Below are 19161 nucleotides of genomic sequence, written 5' to 3'. Positions count from 1 at the left end.
TGAGGGCAATTATCATTTTTACTCCCAGTATTTCTCAGATGGAAAGGAGTAAAAGCATCTACTGCTGTAATCTCCTTTATCCTTCAGCGTAGCTCTGAAGGCACAATCCAGTCACCCCTCACTGTGAGCTGTGTATTCTGGAACGGACTTGACACAGTAGCTGTTAAATTACAGGGCTGGAGCAAACGGCATCTTAAATTGGGATCTAGTGGAAAATCCCAGCAAAGCAGTAAGCCCTCAGAGTGCTTTTCCCTGCTGAGATGCTTCCAGCACACTCACAGCCATGGTTTCTGTATACCTTCGCATCCCTTCAGCCAGTCTGGTGCTGTCCAGGTGTGCTCTGTTGCTCACTGCTGCAGCACCAGGTGTCCCTCCGTGCTGACCACCCCATTGCCACCATCCTGCCCTGGGCTGCTGTTCGTGGAAGGGCTCACCTCACCATCAAACTTGCCCGCCCAGGTAACAATTCCTGCTCTAACACGTGGAGGAGAGAAAATAAGGCTGCCTCTGTTCAGGGCTGCCTCTGGGCATAGAGGTGCCTTTGTTAGAATTACCTTGTGCTGTCACTGCTAAGCTGCCACTGATCTAATCACTTTTTCTCTTGTCTGTCTCCTTCCTTTTCCCATCTTCTTTGTTTTTGTGTTGTGCATCTCCGCGTCCCCATAGTACAAGTCTGTGTTTAGGTCCTACTCGCAGGACTTTGTGCCTCACAACCAAGTCTCCGTAGCTCCTTTCCTGTCTTCTACCTCCTCCTCCTGCTCCACCGCACCCTTTCCGCCCGTCCACCCGTCTCCGAGCTCTGACCTCGCAGTGCCAGCCACGGCCAGCCCGTCTCCCAGCACTGGGGATGTGCCAAACTCCTCTTCACAGGAGAGCAGCTTTAACGGGAGTGCTCCTGTCTGCCTTCCTTCTGAAACCTCTCTCACTGATTCTCTGCAGACGCCTTCGGTGAGACTATCCAAAGAGGTGATCGTGTGCACCTTAACGCAAGGCCGGGCTTGTTTTTGTTTTAAAGAAATGTCACTTGTGTTAATACTTGCGATTTGGTTTCCAAACTTGCGTGTGAATGCAGAGAGAGTTTTCTGTACAAAAACGATGGCTGCAAATCTGAGCAACCCCACAGGTTTGAGAGGTTGGAAACAAAATGTCAAATGCTGGTGAAGGGGAGAGGAAGAGAAGTTGCTATAGCTTCCTGCAATTGTGATACACATCAGAGGAGGGTAAGGGAGTGCTCTGCGAGGTTGGCTCCCAGCAGTGCTTCACATCCTGCAGGAGCTGCATCTCTGCTCTCCTGCTCCCTGAGTCCCTGGTGAGCTCCAGGAGCAGTGGCTTAGCTCAGCTCCGCACTCTCCTTATATAAGCCACTTTTTTCTGTGGGCTCCTGCTGTCCCCAGCTGTCAGTAGTGCTGACACTCTGTGCAAAGTGTAATGCAGTGCTGGAGCTGGGCTGAAAGCTGTTCCCTCAGTTCAAGGTCCCTGGTTGGTTTAGCAGACCAGTAGGCAGGTTACTTCTTTAAGCACCTCATTTACAAGGCAATTTCTCATCTGTGTGTTGCAAAACCTACGGTTGATGGGATCAGAGCCTCAACTCCGCCTCTTCACAATACTTAGAAGAGGGACATAGACCACAGAAATCCGTTTTTCACCTTTTAGACCTGACCTTGCTGTTGCATCTTTGTTGCCTCGGGTCCTTGTAAGCACCCAGCAGCCCTCAAGTCTGGCTCAGGCTGGCTCCTCAGGGCTGGCAGCCGCAGAATGGCGCTTGTGCTCAGGCTCTGAACGCTTAACAGCTGCACGCTGGATGTCCTCATGTGCACCGTGCACCTGCACAGCTCCCATAGCAGCTCTCGCTATGCAGTGCCTGCTGCTGTCCTGCTGCAGCTCAGGGCCTTCAGGACAGTCCTTGAGAACTCCGGTGTGGTCACCTCTGGGAACGTGCAGCTGGAGGACAGGCTGCCACCTCGGTGACGGCAGCGCAGGGCACAAGTGCTTGCTACCAGCCAACGCTGCCCAGGGACACCGTCACGTATTTCCTTTCATCCTGTCTCCCCTAGAGTGAAAACGCCAGTGAGGAGGCTGGTGAGGGTGAATACGTCAATCTGTATTCCTCTGGCCAGAGCAACGGGGAACTCCCTCATTCTGGAGGAGTAAGTAACCGGGAGAGGCCACGCACTGGGAAGGGGCTGCCTGGTGCATGCTGAGCTCACACTGTGGCCCGGCCCCTGCACACCCCGGGGTGCCCGGTCCCCTTGCTGGTGGTCCCTTCGCTTGCCCTCTCCTGGCCTGCAGGCTTCGGTGGCCTCCTGTTCTGGTGCTGAGAGCCCCGGCAGGATGGAGGGATGGCTTTGCCTCCCTCCCTGGCCCGTTTGTGCTTTGCTGTTTGTTTGGAGCTGCTTGCGTAAGGTTCCCTTTTAGAGAGCTGCACTCTGACCAGCACGGTCTTCTGTCTGTGTTTACTCTTGTAATCGCTTTGGCTTTCCTATTTCAATAAATAAAGCCTTGTGCTCCCCTTTTTTAATTCTTATTTTTCCTTCCCCCCTTGGGTACAAAATGATTGATCAGCAGCACCGTAACCACGCACTGCTTCTTCCTTCACTCCGGCCTCCTGTCTGAGCTGTTCCCTTGAGATGGGGCCGTACCCCATGGCAGGGAGGTGCCACCTTCCTGCTGTGTCACCTCAGAGCTCTGTGCTGCTCCTTTTGCCAGCCCTCACCTAGAGTGGTCCATCTGCAGGATGTTTCCAAAACCTTTATCCCTGCTGGCATTAAATATCCAAGGAGACAGTGCTCCCATCATTCCCCTTCACGAGGCAGCCCCAGCCCTCTGGGCAATCACTGACTGATTCTTAACTTGGAAGCAAAGGACTTTACAGATAGATGCAGCCTAGAGAAATTCCACATTCACTGGCAAATCTCAGCTCCCTGGTGCACCTTCCCCACCAAAGCTGAGCAGGGTAGAGGTCTTTCAGTCCTGTCAGTTCAGTAGATGGAATGTCCAAGGTCCACTTTGCATGATGTCAAATAATTCTGAACTCCAGCACTGTTAGATTAATATCCCCATTTGCCATTCATGGCTGTTTCTCTCTTTAATAAATGGCTAATTTAAAGTGCTGCAACTCTATTTGCTCTGAGCTGTCCACCTGCTGTTCCATGCTGTGTTCGGGTGGTTCTGCTTGTTTGCATTAGCCTCATTTCCACAGCCATGAATTGTGAAGTGGAAACGTTCCATCATTGTGTGAGTTCTTCTGATGGAGGAGAAGGGAGTAGGAAAGGCACATTGCCCCCCCCTTTCCCCTAGGGCAGTCTGGTCTTCTGGGGGCTGTAACTGAGAGGGGAACTGAAACTGGAGAGCTTGGAGCTGGCTGTGTCCATTCTGATTAAAGCAGAAGGGAAATGTATTTCAACAGTAAGGGCTGGGAAAAAAAAAAAAGCAATGAGAGGGTTAAAATTCAAGACAGCAGCTGACTTGTGTTGTAACTTTCAGCATCGTTTCACAATGTTAAAGGCAAACAATACTAATTACACTAGTCTCCAGAGATGGTCCCAAATTTCCTATCTAATTAACTTCTGTGTTTTCCTGGCATTTGGCATTAACTTGCATCAATCTTTAACTGCTCTGAAGGAATTTACAGTAAAGAGCCATTTAGAGGCAGTAAGACTGTAGATGCAGGCTTGGCTGTGGTGCAGGATCCAGGACAAAAATGAAAAACTTCCTTCTCTTTGCAGGAATCTCCCTCTGTCAAAGACGGCCATTCCAAAGACTCCACTTCAAACAGCAGTGCCATGGGGAAGGAAGGCAAAGATGGTGCTGAGAGGTGAGCCTGGCTCCCCTGTTACAGCTGCTTCCCTGCCTGGAGGTGTGCAGAACACCAGCAATGTTCCTCTCTCCCTTCCCTCTGCTAGTGCTCATTGTGGCCGCCTCTTCTGCCCTCAGCCCTTCAGATTTTAAGCCTACTCAGTTGGGTTTTTTTGCACAGTGGCAGAGCAGTGAGATCCTACTGCCGAAGGAGGATCAAGGCAAGATGTCATTACTTAACTCAGCGAGCCAGTAGGGGTTAATGCAGCCTGTGTTCGTCATTGCAAGGCCATCTAATTGGCAGTCCTGTCATAGACACTGGCTGCTCCCTCCTGCTTCCAGGGAAACGTGAAAAAAGTCTGTGTCACTGCTGGGAAATAGTCTTCAAGAAGGGAATTTCTTCCTAACCCTGCTAGTTAAAGGCTGGCAGAGGCCCCAGAGCAGGAGCCTTTATATCCCTTCTAATGCTCTTAGCTATCATTTGCCTATGTAAATGAAGAGGTGCAGGCTGTAACAGATGGGCTTCAGTAGGAGTGGAGTGAGTGCTTCCCTGCTGCTTGAGATTGCTCTTCAATTGCATTTCTAAGGCAAAAATAGAGAACAGCATTGTTTGGTGTGTGACAGTCAACTTCCCTCCTCCTTTTTTCTGCAGTTGGTTTGAGGGTTTTAATCCCTGCAGTGAAGGAGACAATACAGCAGCGCTCTGCAAAAGCTCAGTGCAGATTGTTGCACCAAATTCTGACCTGTGCCTGGGGAAGGCTGTAAGGGATGTGCACTGTTTTCATTTTCTTATGAATGCAGGCATAGAGAACGTGCCCAGGTGCAAGAGCACCTGTTTGTGGAGTAACTCGGGCTGTGAATGTGCACCCAAAAAGTAGGTCGGGATGCCAAATCTTCCTGCAGAAGGAGTGTGTATATATATATATATATATATATGTATATATTATTTTTAGTTTTTTTTTTTTGTCAGTTCACAGCCCGTGGTAGCAGCATTTGGAGCATGTTTAGTCTCTGTGCATTTGAGGGAGGGCTTAGATTTGTGTGCACTAATGATCTGGTGAATTAAGGAGATGTGAAAGTGTGTATTCATGCAGGGCATAGTAAAATCCTTTCTGCCAGAAATCCAGGCAGGTCCTAAAGATTTGTCTGTCTTTCAAGAGGTGCATAAAGTAACAGAATTACTGCTAGACCTTTAGGCTTGTTTGCAAAAGCTTTACCTCCAGGCCTTCTGTGTACTTACTGCTACTTAGTGAGGATCTGTACACTGAGAGCTCAGGTGGACTCAGCATCCCTCTGTCATCAGATGGGCGATGACACTGATGGTTGTTTGCCTGTTTTTTTTACAGGCAGCAGCAGTCACCAGATGCTTTGGAATCGTCACAGTTGGAGGAAGAAGTGGATGAGCTCTCCCTTATTGACCACAGTGAAATTATGGCTAGGTTAACACTGAAGCAAGAGGTAGGTTCCTTCAGGGTATTGTTCATGTTCTTTGGTTTATATTCTATTGAGAGCTGATTTTCTGAAGGCTTGGTTAGCAGATTTCCCAAACAGGACATTGCATTACTGATGGAGAAGCCAGTGTAAGAAATGACTTCGTTTTTGGCTTGGGTGCATTCCCAGACACCGTTGCTTACTATGCTCTTCAGCCAAGCTGTTTTTTCATGCAGCTTGAGGAAATACACAAGCTTTTGAAGCTTTCAGATTTATCAGGGGCTATCCTGAACAATAGAAAGAATTTGTCATTTACTGACACTTTAGGAGTGTTCTTTGGGCAGCTGAGAGAGAGAAGGAAAAGCTATTGCTGATTCCGTAAGTAGTATTCTATGCGTCTTGCCAGAGGGTCACTTGAATTCACATTTTAGACATAGCTGCTCAATGGCTGTAAGTCTGTGGGTTTTTTTCCAGTGTTTTGCATATTAAAATAACAGGCTTAGATAAGGGAAGGCAGGCATGATTCCAGTCTGACCTGCAGGAATATTTCCATCAACTTTAAAAAAAACAGCACACAAAAAGACAACAGTGATTGCTGTTCTTTTTGGAGTAGCAGATCTGCGTCAGCCCTTAACTTTTTTCTTCCTTTTTTTCTTCTTCCTTTATGGTCTGCGTGTTATAAACAATATAGTACTGCTCCTGCACCCCATTTCCTGCAGCGTGGGAACCACTCACTGACTGATAGATCAGTTCTGCATATTTTCAGTTGTGAATAGCAGGAGCTAAAAGAGGGGTGTTCTCAAAGCAATAAGGCAGGGGTCAAGGAGTTAGCAGGGCTGTTCTTCTGCTCCTGGTTATTGGATTGCTTCAGGTGACCTCCAGCCAAATAGTTCCAGATTAGGGAATTAACTTGCTAGGTTTTTGATCTTCCAGGGGCGTGCAAGTTGTATGCACGACCTCTCACCCCGCAGCCACTGTGGTACATGATCCTGCACTTTGAGACAGTTCACACAGAGCTGCTGCTCTGTTAATGGTCTTTTGGGAGCGTTTGGGAGTCTGGGATATTTCTCTTCGTTCTTCTGTGGCCAGAAGGTTCAGCTTTCACTGTGCTTCACAGCCTGGTTTTAAGGAGTCAGAGGCCCTGAGTGGTGATCGACCCAGATCCTCATCTGGGACACCAAATGTTTGACTCAAATTCCAGGATTAGCCCAGCACTTTGAGATCGTGTCCCAACTTGAGCTCCAAACAGTGCCGGGAACAGGGTGTGCTCTGCCAGTTAGTGCTGAGTTTGAGCCCCAGAGAAGGGAGCTTGGATTGTGTGTAAAGCACTTCTGTTCTCATTGCAGGGAGATGATGGGCCAGATGTCCGCGGAGGATCTGGAGATATTTTGTTGGTGCATGCAACGGAGACTGACAGGAAAGGTACAGAGGATGCCCCAAAACAAAGCTGGGGAGTATGACCTGATGTGGGCTTTTGCTGCTGGGCTTGTGCATCTCTGTGGTGGGAGCAGTTGCGATGTGACTCTTGCTGCTGGACCAGGGAGGAGAACTCTGCATTAATCAATCATCCCCTGAGTTGCAGGGGGGGATTGTGCTTATCTTTGGTGAAACAGAGGTAAGCTGGATAAGCGCCTGGTCATTCCATTTAACAGCAGGGCTGGAATTAACTCCTCATGGCTCTGGAGCCAGTGAAACTGCTGCCATGGTTTCTCCAGGTCTGCTGAGAGCAGATGTCCTCTTCTGAAAGTGCAGAAGAGATGGGGGCTCTTGTACCCGTGGCCATCAGGCAGCCCACTGGCACTGCTGCCACCCCCTCCTCACTGCCTCACTTCCTTATCCAGCTCTGTACCACTACACCTAGACCAGGGCAGGGAGGGGAATTTACTGCATGTGAAATGAGATGTGGAGGAGAGAGCCAGGGGTGGCAGCTCTAAAGCTCCTAGCTCTATTTGTTACAACCCCACTCTCAATCAGCCCCAGTCCACCCATGTGGAGCAGCTCCTTTCTGAGAGCTGTGACACACACAGTCGTTGCAGCATTTCCAGAGAGTGATTTTGAACCTGCCAAATGCATTTGTGCTGATGGCCTTTAACCAGAATTGATCTCCTTATCTCCTGGGATGCAAGGCAAAATGTTCTAACCCTCTGAACCACTCAGCTCTCATATTTTAGAGGTTTGATAGCCAAAGGGGAGATATCTTTCATGTGCATTTTTAAATGGCAGCTTTTATACTGTAGCATAAGGTGTTTCCAATTACTTATAGCACCATTCAGCTAGCAGGAAAATCCTTCCCTTGGCAGATATATTTCCCTATTTACGTCAGGCATCAAATCAAGGCACAGAGGACCAAAGTTGGAACGTACCAGAGAGAAGGAGGCAGTTCATTGCCCTGTGGTTAGATAAATACATTAAAAAATATATATCTAAATGGAAATGCCCCATGTACAAAAGCCAAAACTGGAATAGAGAAGCTCTGATTTACTCTTGCTGTTCTCCAGAACAAGCATCACATTGGAAGAACTTCCCCACTGTGTTTAAAGACCACCACTTGACAAAGGGATGTGTGCTCAACCACCAGTTCCTGAATGGGGAGCTCAGAGGCTGCAGGCAGTGAGGTGAAGGCTGTGGAGAACCTCTCGAGATGAGGAAAAAGCAGAGCAGGATTCTGAATGCACAGCAGGACAGGGAGAGAGGATGGGCAGAGGGGGAGCAGTGCATTTCTCAGGGCAGTCACACAGCTCAGCCTAGCATGCTCTGCCAAGCTGCTGATCTGAATGGAGCACGGAGGAATTTGTGCTATGCTAACCCAGTGTTTGGGTGACTGAGAGGGTTAATGAATTAAGCTTACAATGAGAAGAATTCAGGGCTTGTAAATCAATCAGCCAAACAGCACAGAGGGGTATAGTTAAGAGGCTTTCCTTTAAAGATGAATTTCTTGGCAGCTTTGAGTGCCAGAGCAGACCAGCTGTATTACCTCACGTTGCCTTTTGGGCAGATGGGAACCCAGAATAAATGTAACTCCACGCCCTGTTGCATGATGCTTCTTGTCCATTTGAGTTTTCTAAAAGAGCTAAATGGAATAAGGGATGAAAGGAGACTTGTGGTCTTTGGGATCAAAATCCATGGTCAGTTAAGTGCTCGCAGCCGCGTGCGAGTGCAGGATTACAGCTGGGGCAAGCCTAGGGCTCACCCCTGACATGACCACCCAGCCTCCAGCTTTACAGCTTACATCTGATCGCTTTAGCCAGGAGCCAGCAGCAAGCTCTGCTTTCAGAGCACGAGGAAGAAGCATCTCTATGAGGCTCCTGCCAAGAGAAACACTGCAGGTAGCGACTCACGGCTCTCACGCTGTTCCCTGCTTTCCCACCCTTCCCTGCACAGTGGGCTCACGTTCTGGCTTGTGGGTGTGGGTGTGGGGTGCTCCCTGTCGTGGTGGAACATGCACAGCCAAGCCTGGGCAGGCACAGCAGGAGCCTTCCCCTGTGGGTGCTGCTGAGCCTCTCCAGTGGTTGCAGCGGGGCAGGCAGGGCAGCGTGCCATCCCACTGCAGATGCTGACTGCAGCACAGCTTGGTTTGATATCAGGCCTAATTAATTTCCATTTTGATCACATGGCAGCGTTCGTGTCGTGGCAGGGTCACACACGGGGCAGAGTCAGTTTTTGCTGTGCAATTTATTCTCTTGGTTGAAAATAATCAGATATTTACGCTGCCCTGAGGCAGACTTCCTGGAACACAGCGAGGGCAGAGAGGCTGCAGCACCAAGCCATCGCATCGAAATATGTGTGTTCCTGTTCTGGGGGGAAGTGACTGTCTTCTGCAGGGCTCTGTGCTGGCTGAGCAGTAAAGGCAGAACAGGCACCCACCTCTCGTTGTCAGATCTTCTCTTTAAAGCATCCCCAGGGCTTTCAGCACATTTGAATTTGACCTATTATTACAGTTCCTGTCCCACAAACAGGTGTGTTTCACCAATCCCTTTGGTGGTCGCATAAGCTTAAAGGCAAATTGGAGTACTGCAAATGGGAGCCAGCCTAGGGGACAGGGCAGCTCCTGCTCTTGTGCCTAAGGGTCCATCTGCTGGTGAGAAACAACAGCACAGCTTTCCTGTACGGCTCATCCTTGTCAGAATGTGTCTGTGTCAGTGTCCTCTTTCTGTGAGGCTGCATTCAACCTTCATTTTCTGCAGGCAGGGTTGACTGAGACTTCCTTGTCTTTCTCTGTAGATCTGGTGCTGTACTGTGAAGCCTTCCTGACTACATACAGGACATTTATTACCCCTGAAGAGCTCATCAAGAAGCTGCAGTACAGATATCCTTTTCCATGAAAGGCAATTCGCCCCAGGGAGCAGAGCAGAGCAGTCGTCACGGAGGGAGCTGGTGGCGAGCTGGTTGGTCACAAACCTGCTGAGAACATTGTGCTGTGATCGCCCTGGAGGTGCCCTGAGCAGCACTTCCTTCATCTCTGCTGCCTGCAAATAGGAAATGGCACAGGGCAGGTCTGTAGGGAGTAGAGCTCTGGACCTGAGTGTGGTGTCCTGGGGGCCCTGGCAGGAGAGAAGAGCAGTTCAGATTTTCTGTACAGAACTGGGGAGGTGGTCGTTTGTTTGTCCATTGTGGTCTGTAGAATGGGGATCGTGTGTCTGTCCTTCCAGAAGGGCTGAGAGAATTGCTTGGGCAGATGTAGGTTAACATCAGCGATGGCTAAACTGTCAAGTCCTATTCTCCCTCTTATTACAAGAAATGCAACACAGAAGATAATGTCCTCTTAGCCTCCAGCTCTGAGCTTGTATCTGCTAACGAGGCCAGGGCTGGACGTACAGTGTGAGCGTTAGTGCTTCTGGCAGCACAGAGCAGGCTGCTCGCTGAGCACGCTGCACGCAGTGCCTCCCTTGGCTCTGTCCTTGTCACTCCCAGAGCCTGGTGGGCTCTGCCCCTGCACCCACCGCAAAAGCAGCCTGATGTCACCCTGCCCTGAGCCACAGCTCATCACTGCCATCTGCAGCAGGGACAGCCTCCCTCTCTCCTGCTGGGATCAGCGCTGCCAAGGACACAGCAGAATCTCCTTGGAGAGCAGCTGTTGGTGGAAGTATTGGCTGGGGCACTCCTGCAGGCCCTCTTTGATATTTGGCTCGCTGTTTCTCTCTCCATTTGTGCACCTGGTGGAAACGTGCTCAGCCTCTGCTGTCTCCTTCACTGCCACTCCCCATGTGGGCAGAGAGGAAGGTGGAGGTGACGTCTGAGAACTGTTAGGAGACCTGAGTGATGTCTCAGTCTGGTGTGGGAGATGGCAGCAGAGGAATGCGGCTCATTAAATGCCACTTTAGAGACAATAGTCTGAGGGTCCACCTGCCCTGCTAGCATCAGTTCTGCAACACAAGGACCCCCTCACACCCCTGCTGCATCCCTGGTGGCAGCTCAGTGCCATGTTAATTAGAGCCATAGCGGTGTCCTCCATCTCCTAGAAACTCAACACCAGTTTTAATCAAGATGGAATAATATCCGTTCTGATGTTCCTCAGGGCAGCTGTTAATTGTTCTAGCGGTTGATTCTTTAATTTGCAACCAACATATGAGAAGTTTTGCCACTTCCCAGATACGTTTAAGAAGCGAGTCAGTAAGAACACCTTCTTCGTGCTGGTGAGAGTGGTGGATGAGCTGTGGTGAGTTGCCTTCATAGTTTTGGGGTGGGAGCTGCACAGTCTGTAACAATACCTGCATCCTGGAGTTGTAGCCCTGATGCCTGCCCCGGCTTTGCCATCTTTCAGCTTAGTGGAGCTGACAGAGGAGATTCTCAAGCTGCTGATGGACCTGGTGTTCCGGCTGGTCTGCAACGGGGAGCTGAGCCTCGCCAGAGTACTGCGCAAAAACATCCTGGACAAAGTGGATCAGAAGAAGATGCTGAGATATGCCAATTCCATCAAACCTCTTGCAGCCCGAGGGGTGGCAGCCAGGTGAGGAAGCACACATATGGCTATTTCTTTGTCCTTTCTCAGGAACAGGGCATCCTTTTTATTTGGACACAAGGCTTTTCTTAGTCCAAAATAGAAGAAAGAAAACAAGTTACGTTTTCGTATTCTTCTTCATCTTTCTTTCCTGCAGGCCAGGGACCTTGCATGATTTCCACAGTCATGAAATAGCCGAGCAGCTGACCCTCCTGGATGCTGAACTCTTCTATAAAATCGAGGTACAGAGACAAGGATAGGGGGAGGGCAGAGGGAGAGGTCTGCACACATTCCCTCTGCAATCTCTGGTATTCCCAGCACAATGCAGAAGACAGCTGTACTTGTGTCAGCAAAAGACCATGAGCACAGGCTGTGGCTGGGAATCCTAAGGCAGAAATCCCATGATAACATGTGGTATTCTCCCACCCCTCTGTTCTTCTTCCTGGGCAGATACCAGAAGTTTTGCTTTGGGCAAAAGAGCAAAATGAAGAGAAGAGCCCCAACCTGACGCAGTTCACAGAGCACTTTAATAACATGTCCTACTGGTAAGGAGCTCACAGCACCCATGGCACTGAGCTGTGCCAAACCTCCCGTCTTAGAGCGCAGGATATTCCTTGCAGAGTTGGGTTCCTCTAAGTGGGATCACGTGTGTGTTTCTGGCCAGGAAGTAGATACAAGTTTGGAGGAGCTCAAGAGAAATAAAATGATGAGTTCTGGAGGGCACTGTAACATGGAGGAATTATTGTCAGTACCACTGAGCCCTTCAAACAAACGTTCCCCTTGCAAATGAATGCACTCTGAATGACCATTGTTCTCATCCTTGGAATTATTCCTCACTCAGTTTAAGTTGGAGATACCAGAAACTTTTCAATGTTGTTGATCCATCCCTATTAGTTGTCAGTTTTGTAAATGAAACGAGAGGAAATCTGAGATCTGCTTAAGTGAGTTTATCCTTCTCTGTCTGTTCTTCCAGGGTCCGTTCCATAATAATGCTGCAAGAAAAAGCCCAAGACCGAGAGAGGCTGCTCCTTAAGTTTATCAAGATTATGAAGGTATCAACTCAGTTCTTGCTGTGAATCACCCATGCTGTTCTTTAGCAGCAGAGTGGGACATGCCAGATGGTAAAGCTGTTTTATGTTCTAAGGCATTACAGATCTCTGTGTAACTCGTATATTTTCCCTCTTCACAGCACTTACGAAAGCTGAATAATTTTAATTCCTATCTGGCCATTCTTTCTGCACTGGATTCTGCGCCCATCCGAAGGCTGGAGTGGCAGAAACAAACCTCAGAGGTGAGGAACAGTGCAGGCTTTCATATTTAGGGGAAAAAGGATAACTGTGGTTGTGATATGAAGCAGCAGGGTGAGTTATAACAGCTCAGCAGCATGACGGGGTGGAGGGATGGCGGATGAATGCTCTCCAGTGGGCGTAATGGCACAGTGCTGGCAGCCTGCAGTGCTGCAGGGCTTTCTGACAGCTGTAGAAGTGCCAGCACTGCCCCGGGCTGAGGGAACAGCTGCTTCTTCCCTGTGCAGCAAAGCTTTGGTGGAGCTGAAGGCAGGGAAGTTCTGTGTGAACACAGCAAGGGTCAGACTGAGCGAACACACTGGTGGTGTTTGCAGGGTGGCATTGACTCCCTGGGAGAGAGGTTACAAAGATAAAGGGGTGACTGGGGGCTTTGTGTTCTGCCAGGGCCTGGCTGAGTACTGCACACTGATCGACAGCTCCTCGTCCTTCCGCGCCTACCGAGCAGCCCTGGCTGATGTGGAACCTCCCTGCATCCCATACCTGTGAGTCGGTGCTTCCTTTCTTCTGCCTTACTCCTGTGCATTCCAGCAGTTCCTTCGGTGGTTTCTCAGCGGCTTCAGCCCAGCTGAGCACATATCCTCTGTCCTACATCTAAAATGACACGTTGTTGTGCCACATCAGACCCACGTGCCCCCTCTGAGCACTCTGTCCTGCAGCAGGGAGGCAGCCCTTGGCACAGCTCCCCTTTGTGACACTGCATTCCCAGTACAGGATGACTGGATTTCTCCATCCACTGCCACCACTGAGGATCTCATTCCCTTTTATAACTATGGATCAGAGCTCAGACCACCTGCTGCTGCTGTTTCAGATGCTTTTTGTTTGGACTTTCTTTTAGTGAAGGTGACTGGCAAAGGAAAGATTCAGAATCTTCAGCTGAACCTTTTAACTATTCTTTCTTTGGGGTCTTTGCATTGCAAGACAAGTTTTCCATGACCTGCAGTGGGTCCCATAGCTCCAAGCTGCTTCTTACTCCTCTGCAACAGCTCAGATTCTTATGGCTGAGAAGAGCTGTTAAATTAAGAATCTCCCTTAGCAAACACAGGTGCTTCATCCTGTTGACCTTCCCTTCTTCTGCAAGGGCTCTCAGATCAAGATAGCACATTTGCTCTGCTTTTGCACCAGTAGAACTTCTGATCTCACTTTCTTCCACTGTACAGTTCCTGGAGGAAGGAATGTCACCTGGTGGGGGACTGGGGAGGGCTGCAGGGGATGCAGAGGGTGGTAATGACCACAGCTGTTCTTGCTCTCAGCTGCATTTAACACCTGAGCACCTCCGTATCTGCTGCCAGGGAGACATTTCCCTCCAATTTAAAACTGGAGCTGGTCAGGTTCTGTGTGGGTGCCCTTGGCTGGCTCTCCCGCCCATGTATGGCAAACGTCTATGCTTGTTTGCCTACTCTCTGGCTCTATGCCCTTTTCTCTCTTTCAGAGGCCTAATTCTGCAGGACCTGACCTTTGTTCATCTGGGAAACCCAGACTACATCGACAGCAAGGTGAACTTCTCCAAGCGCTGGCAGCAGTTTAACATCCTGGACAGCATGAGGTGCTTCCAACAGGTGTAAGTCAGCAGTGGGGGTCCGAGCTGGGCACTGTGGGGGCACAGGAGGGACAGCATTGAGATGGAGATGTAAGGGGACCTGGCAGTGACATGGTTACAGTGCTTGTGGTCTGCTCCCCTCCCTGGGTTAGATAAGATTACTGAGTTGTGATGGTGTTTTTCCAGTATTGCTTTTAAAAGCCACTGTCCTTGTTTTCCTACTCTTTCTTTCCATGGCAGACTTTGCTGTGGCTGAGAACAGAGGTTCTCAGGAACACAAAGGGCTTTCTTCAGTGGATATAGAATGGCCTGGGTCAAAAAGGACCACAGTGCTCATCCAGTTCCAACCCCCTGCTGTGTGCAGGTCACCAACCAGCAGCCCAGGCTGCCCAGAGCCACATCCAGCCTGGCCTTGGATGCCTGCAGGGATGGGGCATCCACAGCCTCCTTGGGCAACCTGTCCCAGTGCCTCACCACCCTCTGGGTGAAAAACTTCCTCCTAATATCTGGCCTAATGATGTTTTGTCCCCTTGGTGTCACAGCCCATCACAAGTGGTGGGCTCAGGTGACACAGAACACAGCGCAGGATCTGTGTGGGGACGAACCGGGGGGTCCCTCAGCCCCTCGTTTAACTGCAGCCCTTCTCTGTGGTTCTGCAGACATTACGACATCAAGAGAAACGACGACATCGTGTCATTCTTCAACGACTTCAGCGACCACCTGGCAGAGGAGGCCCTGTGGGAACTGTCCCTCAAAATCAAACCTCGGAACATTACAAGGCGGAAAACAGACCGGGAAGAGAAAACTTAGGAGGAGGGTTTGTGCGAGCGAGGAGAATTGCTCGGCAGGCGCACAGAGGGCAGCTATGAGACTGGAGTTCAGTATTTGTTCCTGTTACGGGGTGACACAGCCTCTCTCCGGGCTGGCGGCGACTTCGGGGCTGTGAGCATTGGCAGAGCGGTGGCCGCCGTGTGGACGGCAGCAGGCTGAGAGTGGGCAGCGCTCGCCTCCCTCCTCCTCCCATCCCTCTGTGCCATCCAGCAGCTTTTCCGCCAGGGAGAGAGCTTTGTGGAAGGAGGGTCCCAGGCAAGTGTGTTACTGATGGTGTTTGGAAACACGCGGGCTTTTGTCTTCATCCCGGACAGAGGATGAGCAGAGCTCGGCGCCCACGGGCTCATCTCCGCGTGGTGTTCAGCAGACAGTAGCTGAGGCTTTTCCCAGGAAGATGGGGGTGAAGGAGCCCTGCTGCCTGCCGGAGGGCTGGGCTTGTTTACAAGGGGCTTCAGTTTGCCCCAGATCTCTCTCGCCTTCTCATTAGGGTGAAGGCACCGCTAATGGATACAGAAGAGGCACTGAATGGTGGGCAGGGAGCCGCCGTCTCCAGCCATCGTATCCCCTCCTCCTCTCAGATCTCACTATTTAAGCCACAGTGATCCCTCTGACCCCTGGAAATGTTGATACCCGTGGTACCGCGCTCACCTGCCCTGTGGGCCCGTATCTTGTAGTGATGGTACTAGCTTTTGCACAGTAAATTCTGTAGTATATGACTGTAAATATTAGTATTTAGAATCCATTGGAGATTTTCTTTTTGATGCATGTCCGAATACCGATGGGTTTATAGGAAAAAAAGAAGTGCAAAACATGATGTGTATAAAACTCACAAGCAGTGACAGCATCGTTCCGAGTGCTGGAAGGAAGGAGGCTGAGGGCTGCCCTGGGGCACTGGAGGAGCCAGCAGCCCCTCCCTGGGGTTGGAAGGAGCCCAGTGCCCCCAGCCCCCTCCATTCCTCTCCTTGTTGCCAAACGGTTCTCATCCCAATGACCCATGGTGCTGTGCTCAGAAGCCCCTTTACGCCCCATCCCCAGCACTGCCTGCACCCCTCGCTCCCCTCCTGTTCCGTGTGCCTTACTCAGCCCCTCCATCCCCACTTTGTGTCCCCATCCCCTCTCCCAGGCTGTCCCCCCCCTTCCTGTCTGGCCCCGTTCAGTTGTTTACAGTGTGGTTCTGAGCACGTGCTGTAGGTTTTAGCCCCTCGCAAGGCCTTCTGCAGAGCCGTGTCCCACGGTCGCAGGTTTTTCAGAACTCCAACACAACCCTGCAGCTCACACGGGATGTTTTGCAGAGCATCCTCGCTTTACTTTCCATCCGCAGGTCAATGTTTGCCAAGCTTCTGTTTGTTCTGGGTGGATCAGAGTGGCGAGCACTTCTTTCTGCAGATTGCAAAGCCTTGCCTGGCCATGCCTGCAGCACGGTGCTTTGCTCTGCTCATGAGGTTGCACCCGACATCATCATTTTCTCACTGGCACCGGGGCTGCAGGTGCAGGACAGCCCGGGGTGTGAGGTGAGCACTGTGCTCTGTGCTGCACAGCCCACAGCAGCAGGAGGAGCGGAGCCCTGGCTGTGCTGCGACACCTGAGTCAGAACACTTCAAAACCTTTTATTTTTTTATGGCACTGTTAACAGCCCAGGGGCTGCGCACCATGCCCGGCCAAAGCTTTGCAATCCCCAAAGCAGGAAGTGATTTTTTTATTTTCCTTTGTAAATAAGATTTAAAGAAAGCAACACGATGAGATGGAAAAGGCAAATGCAGCCCCACACCCGATGCAGAGCTCTGCTGGCCCCATCGCTGCTGTGTCAGTGCTGCAGGAGTGTCAGTGCAGGGACAGCGCTAAGATGGCCCCATCACCCCATGTTCTGGGGATGAAGGTAGCAGCAGTGCTTTGCCCAGGGCTCAGTGCAGAAGGATGGGGTTGGGGCCCTCAGCTCGCCTCTCCCCCGGGTTCTCCCAAGGGCAGGCAGGGGGAAGCGATGTGCTTTGCTATCAGCACTGTGCTGCTCCCCAGCCTCTCCGCAGCCCCAGTTGTTTGGCTGTATTATATATTTACCACTAACCCAGTCCCAACGGTGGCATCTTCCTGCAAACATTTCAAACCTGTAACTTTTATATTAAAGACAAATAAATACCAGTAACGAACCTGCCTAACGATCCTGTTTACAGTGCATGCAGCAGTCTGTGGATTAAAGTGACAATCGAATCCGCTCCTCAAGTTGGTGTGGCCTCGTGTTTTCTCACATCCCCACCCGGCTTTTACTCTGCCATTGGCCCTTTTTGCTGTACATCACTTGCACCTCTACTGTGCTCCCCCTCCCCCCAAGCACAGCACAGGGAACATCTCCTGTCCCCCTCTGAGCACTGATGGGAATGGAGAGCTCTGAACCCTTTGCTGCAACCCAGCCCGTGGCGTGGCCATAAATAACCCCTGAGCGGCTGCCAGTGCTATTTCAGTCCTGGATGAGGTTCAAAATTCCTCTGGAAATAATGGGCAGAGGAGGATGCTCAGACACTGAGTGAGCACGCGACGCCGGCTGTGAGTGTGGGGGCTTTGGAGGAAGTCCCAGGTTGACCGACTGGAGGAGAATTTGCCCTAACGTTTGTGGTGGATGAAAGCCATGGGTGGGAAGGGGCTGTGGTGTGCACAGAACACAAAGGCTTTGGCTTGTGTATTTTATTTAGAACTGGAAGCAGCGAGGAGGAGGCGATGCAGCACAGCTGTGCATGCAGAATTGCTATAGAAGCTAAAACATGTGGGGAAATCTTTGCACATTTCTAATTACCAGGGGGACTTCTCGTGTGCTTGCACACCCAGAACAGCCCATGCAGAGCTGCCTGCTGTGGCCGTGCACTGTGGGGCCGTTTGCTCCATTCCCAGCCCCAGCCCTGCACAGTGTCATGCCTCCCGCTGTGTCCCAGAGCTGTGCTGCTGCCCACAGCGTTGTGCAGCTCCCAGTGTCAGACCAACAGTGTCACTGAGCTCCCCAGTGCAGGGGCCGACGCTGCACACGGCTGCTGGGCTCGGTGCTGGCATCGCTGCTCCTCACCGACGGCACTCAACTCTGCGCTCTGCGGCCCCGTCACCAGTACAGAGCCACCAGCACATAGACGACCCAACTGAAGGAGACGAACAGCCCCAGGATGAGGCTGAACAGCACCAGCGACTGCGCCTTCTTGGACGCCGCCTGGGCCTGGGCCACGTCCCCACGGCCGAGCGCAGCACGGGTCTGGCGTGGGGGAGAAGGGGAAAGGGTCAGCGGGGTCACAGCACGGGGCAGGGGGCTGAGCGGGGCCGTCCTTACCTCGTGTGAATAGAGGAGGGCGGCGAGCCCGGTCAGCAAGCAGCAGAACAACGTCACCAGCACCGACTCCACCAGGTAGTCCTTGGGAGGCTGCTGGGCGGCGGTTGGAGGCCCGGTGCCAGGAGGCCCCACGGACTGCGAGGACAGAGTGTGGGTCAGCGGCCGTGCGTGCCCGCCGAGGCCGAGGGGAGCGGGCCTGGTTACGTACGGCGGTGCAGGGCAGCGGCTGCGGTATGAAGGGCGGCGGGTGGGGATGGGGCTGGGGGTGGAAAACCACCGGGAACAGCAGCTCCGCACTCTTGGGGTCAGGCGGTGAGTAGGGCGGCGGGTCCTCCTCAAAGGCCGCATTGCTGACAGCCACCACCCGTCGCTCAGCCCCCACCCCGGCCTCCATCCTGCCAGCCTCCTCCATCCCTCCAGGCCTTGGGCGGCCCCGACCCCGCGTTAATCATTGACCAACGGCATCCGGCGGCGGCAGGCAGGGATGGGGTGAGCGGGGCTGCGATTTGTCACAGTAAACACGGCTGCTGGGACAGAAACTGCTTTCATAGCATGTGGTTTAGCTACATACTTACATTAAATACATACCACATCTATTTAGCTATGAATACGCATATCCTTTAGCCCCTAACTACACAGGGGCTGTATGGGGGTGCATATACGTGAATATAGGCAATCGCTGTGCCTATTAGAATGTAAGTTAAATAAGTGCACATACACCTGTGTGTGATCCTATGTACTTAAGCCCATTTTTGTGTGTGTGCGTGCACATCATGAACACACACAGTCATGCGTCCGCCCGTACGGTATTACACAGCCAGGCATACATCTGTATGGAGTCCTTATGGCTGTACATCACACAACCTTTTGGCTACAGACACACCTTTGCACGCACCTACTGAGATATATACATACAAGTACAGACACATACGATGTAGCCATATATATGCACATGCGTGACGACGCACAGGTGTACCCCACACACCGCCCGCCCCGCTGCGGCCCCACGTGTCAGCGT

The 19161-nt window shown here is 51.4% G+C and overlaps 2 protein-coding genes across 13 annotated transcripts in view; one reads left to right on the top strand and one right to left on the bottom strand.

Annotated features, from left to right (window-relative positions):
- Positions 1–17056, top strand: part of RAPGEF1 (Rap guanine nucleotide exchange factor 1) — a 75993-nt gene extending 58937 nt beyond the window's left edge. For 4 of the 12 annotated variants that reach the window (XM_031556208.1, XM_031556207.1, XM_031556209.1 and 1 more), the window contains exons 12-26: positions 667–966; positions 2055–2147; positions 3726–3814; positions 5142–5253; positions 6573–6648; positions 9448–9532; positions 10790–10882; positions 10988–11173; positions 11322–11406; positions 11615–11709; positions 12138–12216; positions 12354–12455; positions 12856–12953; positions 13901–14029; positions 14668–17056. In XM_031556208.1, the coding sequence (XP_031412068.1) occupies positions 667–966; positions 2055–2147; positions 3726–3814; positions 5142–5253; positions 6573–6648; positions 9448–9532; positions 10790–10882; positions 10988–11173; positions 11322–11406; positions 11615–11709; positions 12138–12216; positions 12354–12455; positions 12856–12953; positions 13901–14029; positions 14668–14818 (1773 nt within the window). In that variant the 3' untranslated portion in view covers positions 14819–17056. The remainder of the gene's footprint in view (positions 1–666; positions 967–2054; positions 2148–3725; positions 3815–5141; positions 5254–6572; positions 6649–9447; positions 9533–10789; positions 10883–10987; positions 11174–11321; positions 11407–11614; positions 11710–12137; positions 12217–12353; positions 12456–12855; positions 12954–13900; positions 14030–14667) is intronic. The other 8 variants (XM_010720925.3, XM_010720924.3, XM_010720927.3 and 5 more) reach the window with 4 other exon arrangements.
- A 444-nt stretch (positions 17057–17500) lies between these two features.
- On the bottom strand, positions 17501–19135 carry PRRT1B (proline rich transmembrane protein 1B). The gene is made up of 3 exons (XM_010720917.3): positions 18352–19135; positions 18144–18278; positions 17501–18068 (listed from the first exon to the last, which is right to left on the bottom strand). The coding sequence occupies exons 1-3, from the start codon at positions 18553–18555 to the stop codon at positions 17922–17924; spliced, it is 486 nt and encodes a 161-aa protein (XP_010719219.1). The 5' UTR covers positions 18556–19135; the 3' UTR covers positions 17501–17921.
- Positions 19136–19161: the final 26 nt, after the last annotated feature.

Source organism: Meleagris gallopavo, chromosome 19 (assembly GCF_000146605.3).
Source record: "Meleagris gallopavo isolate NT-WF06-2002-E0010 breed Aviagen turkey brand Nicholas breeding stock chromosome 19, Turkey_5.1, whole genome shotgun sequence".
Lineage (NCBI taxonomy): Eukaryota > Metazoa > Chordata > Aves > Galliformes > Phasianidae > Meleagris > Meleagris gallopavo.
Note: the sequence above shows the minus strand (reverse complement) of the source record. Positions and strands in the feature narration are given on the sequence as shown.